This window comes from Leptonychotes weddellii, chromosome X (genome assembly GCF_054177405.1).
Source record: "Leptonychotes weddellii isolate Sample4059 chromosome X, ASM5417740v2, whole genome shotgun sequence".
Lineage (NCBI taxonomy): Eukaryota > Metazoa > Chordata > Mammalia > Carnivora > Phocidae > Leptonychotes > Leptonychotes weddellii.
In genome coordinates this window covers 71,005,363-71,014,417 of record NC_138385.1, presented here as the reverse complement: position 1 = coordinate 71,014,417, position 9,055 = coordinate 71,005,363, and the positions used below count along the sequence as shown (strand labels likewise).

General features: G+C 53.1%; 1 protein-coding gene across 2 annotated transcripts in view; it reads left to right on the top strand.

The window, feature by feature from the left end:
* Positions 1-7,045: 7,045 nt before the first annotated feature.
* LOC115940540 (carbohydrate sulfotransferase 7) overlaps positions 7,046-9,055 on the top strand; it is a 58,806-nt gene continuing 56,796 nt past the window's right edge. Inside the window, exon 1 of one of the 2 annotated variants that reach the window (XM_081809371.1) lies at positions 7,046-8,782. In XM_081809371.1, coding sequence (XP_081665497.1) covers positions 7,270-8,730 — 1,461 coding nt within the window. In that variant the 5' untranslated portion in view covers positions 7,046-7,269 and the 3' untranslated portion in view covers positions 8,731-8,782. The remainder of the gene's footprint in view (positions 8,783-9,055) is intronic. The other variant, XM_081809369.1, reaches the window with a different exon arrangement.

The window sequence follows — 9,055 nt, the reverse complement described above, 5'->3', positions numbered from 1 at the left end:
GGATACTTCCTTCACATGATAACATATGTATGTCTGAGTGTATACACCTTAATCCTAAACCTAGCATCTTACACAATGAGAATCACTAGGAGAATTTTTGCTAAGATCAGGAACAAGGTAAGGATACCCATTATCTCCATGACTATTTACCATTAAAATGAAGGTATTAGCCAATAGAATTAGATGAAAGAGATTAATTAGTGACATAAGAACTTGAAAAAACAGAAGTAAAACCATTTCTATTTGCAGGTGACATGATAATACACCTGGAGACCCTTACAGTCAATAATAAAAACTAACTCAAACAACGAAAGAATTCAGTAAGTTAGCAGGATATAAAATTAACATATAGGAATCAGCTGCCTTATGTACACAATAACCAGGTAGCAGATGTAATCTTAGAGAAAAATCCATTTACAATAGCAACCACGAAGATAAAATACTTAAAAATAAATTGAACAAGAACTATCCTAATCTGTACCATGAACATTTTAAAACACTCCTGAAAGGCACAAAAGTAGTCTTAAACTAATGGAAAGTTATTGCTTTAACACGGACAGGACAAGCCAATGTTTTAAAGATAACTCTCCTCCCTAAGTTATTTTAAAAATTTACCATGCTCTCAATAAAAATACCTATAAGCTTCTATTCTGGACCTAGACGAGTTGATACCAAAGTTGTATGGAAATATTAATTTGCAAGAATAGCTAAGTGGCCTAAGTTTCTTGAACTGGTTAAAGCTGGTCTCCTCTTGGGCGCCTGGGTGGCTCAGTTGGTTAATCGGCTGCCTTTGGCTCAGGTCATGATCCCGGGGTCCTGGGATCGAGTCCCGCATCGGGCTCACTGCTCCGCGGGGAGCCTGCTTCTCCCTCTCCCTCTGCCTGCCTCTCTGTCTCCTTGTGCTCTCTATCTCTCTGTCAAATAAATAAATAAAATCTTTAAAAAAAAAAAAAGCTGGTCTCCTCTCTTAGGCTGGAAAGGTCTCGAGAGCAGGGACAGGGACTGTTTTTGTCCCCGTATCTCCTCAGCCTAGCACAACCCCAGCACGTGATTGCATTTGATGCATATTTTTAAATAAATATCAAGATATGAAAAAAAATGCAAAGGAAAGTTCTAGCCACTTTTGAGGGAGTTTGTTGTCTAGGCCCAGGGTTTTTAAAGTATTAAAAGACGTGATTTTAACACCCCTGTTTATAATGTTCGAAACCTCATGAAAAACAGAAAAGGTACCAGAATAAATGAATCAAAAGGAATATATATTTTTTCTTTTTCCCAGCCTAAATCCTCATTTTTTCTTCAACGGAGCCTGCAGATTCTGCCTCCTCAGGCTCTGTCCCTCTCTTCCTTTCCCACTGCTATCCACTTCCAATTCTCCTCTCCTTCTGTCCCAGTAGGTCTTCCTGCCTCGACCCCCATCCACCAGATCACAGCAAGATGGTTTTTGGAAAGTCATTGTGGTTGATATTACTTACTCCCTCAATAAAAATAGTCAGTGGTTTGCTTTCAAGGACCAAATGTTTAAAAAAGTGCTTCCTCCCAGCAGTCAGGCAGACAACAGATACCTATTAAGCATCTATTATATGCTCAACACCATCACAAGCTCTTGCATTCAAGACCCCTAATGACTCAATTTACAAGCCTTCATGATTGTCTTCAAGACCAGTTGGAAGCCATGACGGATTCCAAGCCGAGGAGTGACATGACAGAAATAAACCACTGATTCCAAATCAGAGGAAGGCAGGGGTGCCTGGGTGGCTGTCAGTTAAGTGCCCAGCTCTTGATTTTGGTTCAGGTCATGATCTCAGGGTCGTGAGATGGAGCTCTGCTCCACATCAGGCTCCGAGCTCAGTGGGGAGTCTGCTTGAGATTCTCTCTGCCCCTGCCCCCCACCCCCTACTCTCTCTAAAATCAATAAATAAATCTTTAAAAAAAAATCAGAGGAGGGCAGAGTAGAAACAGAGACAGGCTAAGCAGTTTTTAGAGACAGGACAGAGGATGGTCACCTGGCAATGGAGAAAAATGAATGGATTAAGGGGACATGATAAGGTAAAACCAACCTGACCAAGGAGAGGTCTGGGCAGGAAATGTCAATCTGGGCTTATTGAAGGAAAAGGGTCTAGGGCTGAAACTGAAGTGAGAAGAAAAAGGATCTAGGGCTGAAACTGAAGGAATCCTAATATTTTAACATTGAATGACCAAGTGGAGGAGGATGAGCTTCCTGCAACAGCAACAGTAACTCATTTTTGAAGCTTACTTCATCTCATGCACTGTTGTTGGCTCTATCTATCTATCTATCTATCTAGCCATCTTATAAAATTTAATTCTTCCAATAATCCTGCAATAACCCTACTAGTAGGATCACGGTTTCACAGAGCCTGGTCTCCCAAACGCTTTGCTCTGAAGGTGCAGCTCTGAAATGGGAGGAGAATGGGACCAGTGTGATGTCCTAGAAATTGAAAGAAGAGAATTTGGAGGCGGGAGCTGTCAAGCGTCAGGTGCTATGGGAAGGTCAAATAAGATGAGATGGGAAAACGTCCTCTGGATTCAATAACATGGAAGCCACTGATAAGCTTAGAAAGGGCTGTTTATGTAGCAATATGGGGCCGGAATCTAGACTGGAGTGCGCTGAGGACTGAGTAGGAGATGAGAGCAGGGAGAGAACAAGAAGAAACAGCTCCAGCAAGAAGCTGGCCTGTGAGGCTAGGGCAGAGGAACCTGCGGCGGCGGGGCAAGGGCCCGGCAGAAGGATGCAAGATGAACCCAGCCAGGCTCCGCATCTGAGCTGTACACTTGGGCCTGGAGCGGTGGCCCGAAGGAGGGGGCGGTCATTTTTTCAAGGTGCAGCCCCGTTTTTGAACTTCATGTGCCTGGAGAGGGCACCTTCTGATTCCCATAAAGGTGTCAGCAGCAGTTGCGCTAGAGGAAGGTGGGAATCAATGGGATTTTTTATTTTTTTAAGATTTTATTTATTTGTCAGAGCAAGAGAGAGAGAGAGAGCACAAGCAGGGGAAGTGGCAGATAGAGGGAGAAGCAGGCTCCCTGGCTGAGCAGGGAGCCCGATGCGGGGCTCGATCCCAGGACCCTGGGACCATGACCCGAGCCGAAGGCAGACACCTAACTGACTGAGCCACCCGGGTGCCCTGGGATTTTTTTTTTTTTTTAAGAGAGAGAGACTTGTAACTATGTTCAGTTCGAATTGGTGAGGATACTCTGGTTGAGAGTACGTGATTGAATTAACAGGAAGGAGAAGTGGTGATGGATAGCTGGGGCTGGGGCGTCTTCTATCGTCCCAGAAAGACAAAAAGGGGTAGCAGGTCTACTAAGTTAGGTGTGATAGAAATCACTTTACAGAAAACACCTTTTTTTCTTTAACTGAAGTATAACTGATACACAATGTTACATCAGTTTCGGGTGTACGACACAGTGATTGACAACTCTTACATTACACTATGCTCCCCATAAATGTAGCTACCATCTGTCACCATACAACACCATTACGATACCATTGACGATATTCCCTTTGCTGTGCCTTTCATCCCTGTGACTGATTCATTCCATAACTGGAAGCCTGGACCTCTCAGAAAACAACTTTCTTTCTTTTTTTTTTTTTTAATTTTTTTTAAAGATTTTTTAAAATTTATTTATTAGAGAGAGAGAGAGTGAGAGAGAGAGCGCAAGAGGGGGTAGGGTTAGAGGGAGAAGCAGACTCCCCGCCGAGCAGGGAGCCCGATGTGGGACTCGATCCCGGAACTCCGGGATCATGACCTGAGCCGAAGGCAATTGCTTAACCAACTGAGCCACCCAGGCACCCAACAACTTTATTTCTGATTGAGCTTTCTGCTGGGCTGGTAATTTGCCTTGGTAATTCCTAGGGTTTCTCTACAAATAGGGCTGTATCATAGATCTGGCGTCTTGGGATCATTGGGTTTGGGGCCATATAGTTGCCCCTGAGATGTCACCAACACTGTCCCTGTGATCCTTCTGCTGCCTCCAAGTTGCGTCTGGGGCCCAGGAAGGTTCGGGATAGTGCCTCTGTCAAGGTACTATCTGTCAGATACACCATATAGCCACTTCTTGAGTTCTGCTCTTCCCTGACTCGTTGCCAGGAAGAAGGGCTCAGGTGATCTCTGCTGTGGGGCCCATAGCTTTCACTCTCCCTTCAGCCACCCCCAGCCTAGGGGAGGAGCCAGTGGAGTGCTGCTCTTTCCCTCAGCTTCTCCAGGACACTTCGTCTAAGCCCTCACACCTTCTTTGTATCAGCTAGCTTTTGCTGCATAACAACCACCCCCAATTTAGTATCTTACAATACACATCTATTATTTCTCACAATTCTGTGGGTCAGCTGGGTCGTTCTTCTGACCTGGGTCAACTCGACTGGGGCTGGAGAGTGTAGCATCTTTCTTTTCCAAGTGTGGTCCTCAGAGCGGCAAAGCCCAGGAGCTTATTAGAAATGTAGGTTCTCTGGCCCCACGCTGGGCTTAATGAATCCGTTTCTGCATTTTCGCAAGACCCCCAGGTGGTTTATGTATACATTAACTTTTAAGAAACACTGGTCTCGGCTATCCTCTCTCACCTGTCTGCCAGTTGGCAGGCTGTGTGGTCGGGTGGGGGTGGGGGGGGCTCAGCTGGGACAGCTTATTCCTGGAGCCACGTGGCTAGCCCAGGCTTCTTCAACTGGTGATCCCCGGGTTCCCAAGGGCAGCGGGAGGGCAATCCCCACGGTGGAAGCATTTTCCAAGCCCCCGTTTGTGTCATGTTTACTACTGTCCCATTTGCCCACGCAAGTCACGAGGCTGTCCCAGAGTCTGTGTGGGTAGGCACTGCCAAAGGGCGGTGAGGGAGGAGGGGGAAATTTTGTGGTTATTTGAAAAACTGACCACACCCTCCACGACTGGAGTTTTGGCTTCTGGAAGGAAACACCAGTGCCTCTTTTGCATTCTGCTCAGCCACATCCCCTCCCTTCAGGTGCACAGAGAGCCTTCTACTTGTTTCAAAAGAGGAGAGGAGGGAAAAGTGGATATATGGCTCTGACAGTGGAAAGTGAGAAATTGCCTAACAGTTTCATTTTCTCTACGAAGTAGGAGGTAAGTTCATCTGTTGAAAACAGGGAGGCGGGTGCAGAGAGGGTTGTCAGAGGTCTGGGGAGAGCAGAGCTGGTTTGAAATCGTCATCATGGAACCTGAGACTGGGAATGGACATGAAAAGTATAGGATTTCAGGGACCATTTGAGGTGGATGATGATAACTTTATCTGTCCTGTGGGGAAAACTTCCTGCAACAGTGTTTGCAGGCAGGGAGAAAGCCCAAAGCAGGGTTTAACAGGGGGATGTTGCTAAATGAGTAATGAAAAGACAAAGTCAGGGAATTTAGGTTATTGGCAGAACTGTTATTAAAATAACGGTCTGGGGTCTCTTCGCCGAATATGAAAAATTAAGAACAAAGTGGCGGTAGTGGTCAATGAGGTTGCAGAATAGAGAGGATTTGAACAAGTGGCCAAAAGGCCAGAGAATTGTGGACAGATGGCAGGATGCTTCAGCGAGTGATTTCAGAAGTGGGGTAGTTTCTGTGATGAAAAAGACCGGAGGGACGCCTGGGTGGCTCAGTCGGTTGAGCGTCTGCCTTCAGCTCAGGTCATGATCCCCGGGTCCTGGGATCGAGTCCCGCATCGGGCTCCTTGCTGAGCGGGGAGCCTGCTTCTCCCTCTGCCTGCCTCTGTCTCTCTCTCTGATAAATAAATAAAATCTTAAAAAAAAAAAAAAAAAAAGACCGGAGATCTTTGTGGAGATGTTCTCATTTTTCCCATTTGAACACCTTCCCCTGGTGGAGAGGAGTAGATTTGCTTTCTATCTTCTGTTAACCTTACAACACCTTCCTCCAAGGGGGTGTTCATTATCCTTGTTCATTATCCCTGCTGAAACAGAGCAAAAATTATCTTTTTCCGTTCTCTTTTGGACTTCAGCAACTTTAAGCTTAATCTGCCTCTTGGACTTCCTGTCACTTTTTCATCCAACCTCGAGTACATATCCCTGCTTATGGGTCCTTTTAAACATTGAGCTCCTGAGAAAGTCCACCATCCTACCACTCTAGTTCTGTAAATGTCTTTTTTTAAAAAAAAAAAAGATTTTATTTATTTGTTTGGGGGAGAGAGAGAGAGAGAGCATAAGCGGGGGGGGGGGGCAGGGGGAGAGGGAGGAGCAGACTCTCCGCTGAGCAGGGAGCGCGATGTGGGACTCGATCCCAGGACCCCGGGATCATGACCTGAGCTGAAGGCAGACGCTTCACCAACTGAGCCACCCAGGCGCCCCTGTAAATGTCTTTTTGCTCACGTGTCAGAACAGGCTAGGTTATGCGGTGCTAACAAACGACGCCCCCCCCCCAATCTCACACAACGACAGGAGGTACGGAGGTGCTAAAAATTATCTGCATTTTACAAATGAGTAAACTGATCTTCAGGGTGTCTGGAAATGTGCATAGCCCTCGGCGGGCAAAAGCCCTAAGGGAGGCAACACTTGAAAGTTCACATTGATTGCCCTGCGTGAATGCATCAGCGCTTCCAATCCCTCGGGTCCACCACGCAATGTGCAACTGCGTATCTTTATCTTAGCGGAGGAGTTCTCCCACCCAGAGCTCAGTGACACCCCCCCGGGGCTGATGGGGGCGCTGGACGTGGATAGGGACCAGGAGCCCCGCTCTCAAGAGGATGGAGGCGAGCCTGCCAACGACAGAGATGACCAGGCAGGGGACATAAAAACAGGAGAGGCGGTGGAGTCCTCCGGGTGGGGTCCGTGTCCAGTCACTGGGTACATTCCGTACACACGAGCCCCTCCCTTGCTTGAAGTCGATTCATGAAGACTTGACTTCACGACGGAGGGGTTGGGGAAAGGTGGGGTCTGGCTCGGTGCACCCCAACCATCGTCCCCACCCCGCGGCAACCCCGCCCAGATCTGGCGGAGCCGTGGGCGATCCCGGGCGGGTAAAGAGGCGGGGAGAAGCGGCGAGGTTGAAGGCGGGGCGGGCGGCGGCCAAAGCAGCCAATAGGCGACTCGGCAGCAGCTGAGCCGAGAGAGGACAGGGGCGCCGCCACCAGCACCACCGCCTCCTAAGTTCCCCCTGGTGGATGCACGGCTCGGTCGGTCGCTCCGCTCCTCCTCCCCCCTCCCGGCGCAGAGGGGCCCGAAGAGGCCGCAGGAGCGGGCTCAGGACGGGATTTCTGAGGAAGGGGAGAGGACGGGCGCCCCACCCGCTCGGAGGGTGGGGGGCTCGGTGAACGATGAAGGGCCGGCGGCGGCGGCGCCGGGAGTCCTGCAAGTTTGCGCTGCTCTTGGTGCTGTACACGCTGGTGCTGCTGCTCATCCCCTCCGTGCTGGACGGCGGCCGCGACGGCGACAAGGGCGCCGGGCACTGCCCGGGCGTGCAGCGCAGCCTGGGAGTCTGGAGCTTGGAGGCGGCGGCGGCGGGCGAGCGCGAGCAGGGCGGGGAGGCGCGGCCGGCCGCGGAGGGGGACGCGGGCCAGCCCCCCCGGCCCCCGGGCAACCTCAGCGGCGCCGTCGGGGAGGCGGTGTCTCGCGAGAAGCAGCACATCTATGTGCATGCCACCTGGCGCACCGGCTCGTCGTTCCTGGGCGAGCTCTTTAACCAGCACCCGGACGTTTTCTACTTGTACGAGCCCATGTGGCATCTATGGCAGGCGCTGTATCCGGGCGACGCCGAGAGCCTGCAGGGCGCGCTGCGCGACATGCTGCGCTCGCTCTTCCGCTGCGACTTCTCGGTGCTGCGGCTGTACGCGCCGCCGGGGGACCCCGCCGCGCGCGCCCCGGGCGCAGCCAATCTCACCACGGCCGCCCTCTTTCGCTGGCGGACCAACAAGGTCATCTGCTCGCCGCCGCTGTGCCCCGGCGCGCCCCGTGCCCGCGCTGAGGTCGGCCTCGTCGAGGATGCCGCCTGCGAGCGCAGCTGCCCGCCCGTGGCTCTACGCGCCCTGGAGGCCGAGTGCCGCAAGTACCCGGTGGTGGTCATCAAGGACGTGCGCCTCCTCGACCTGGGCGTGCTGGTGCCCCTGCTGCGGGACCCCGGCCTCAACCTGAAGGTGGTGCAACTTTTCCGCGACCCGCGGGCCGTGCACAACTCGCGCCTCAAGTCCAGGCAGGGGCTGCTGCGCGAGAGCATCCAGGTGCTGCGCACCCGCCAGCGGGGCGACCGCTTCCACCGCGTGCTACTGGCGCACGGCGTGGGCGCTCGGCCCGGGGGCCAGGCCCGCGCCCTGCCCGCCGCACCGCGCGCCGACTTCTTCCTGACCGGCGCGCTCGAGGTGATCTGCGAAGCCTGGCTGCGCGATCTGCTGTTCGCGCGCGGCGCGCCCGCCTGGCTGCGGCGCCGCTACCTGAGGCTGCGCTACGAGGACCTGGTGCGGCAGCCGCGCACCCAGCTGCGCCGCCTGCTGCGCTTCTCCGGGCTGCGCGCGCTCGCCGCGCTCGACGCCTTCGCGCTCAACATGACGCGGGGCGCGGCCTACGGCGCCGACCGACCTTTCCACCTGTCGGCGCGCGACGCCCGCGAGGCCGTGCACGCCTGGCGCGAGCGCCTGAGCCGAGAGCAGGTGCGCCAGGTGGAGGCGGCCTGCGCTCCAGCCATGCGGCTGCTGGCCTACCCTCGCAGCGGAGAGGAGGGCGAGCTGGAGCCGCCCGTGGAGGAGGAGAAGCCGCTTGAGACCGAGGCCGACGGCGCCACGTAGCCCCTGCCCGCCCCGCCCCCCCCCCCAACGCGCGTCCCCGGGACGGATCCGGGTAAGGTGGCCCCGGGCGGGTTGCGGGCAGGGAAGGGTCTTTGGGGAGCTCAGACCAGCCTGCAGGGGGAAGGGGTGGGGGGTGGATGCCGTCCCAGATCTCACGCTGGCTGAATAGATCCGAGCGGGTGGGAAAGCGCGGCTGGTGGAATTTGGAAGAGACTCGTCGGGATCGCCAGCGTAGCCACCTGCCCCCTAAGAGGAGGGCCCTGAGACGAGCGGGGTTAAGTGTGGCTGAGGCGGAACCCAGGTCTCCGCACTCCCGGTCCCCCCA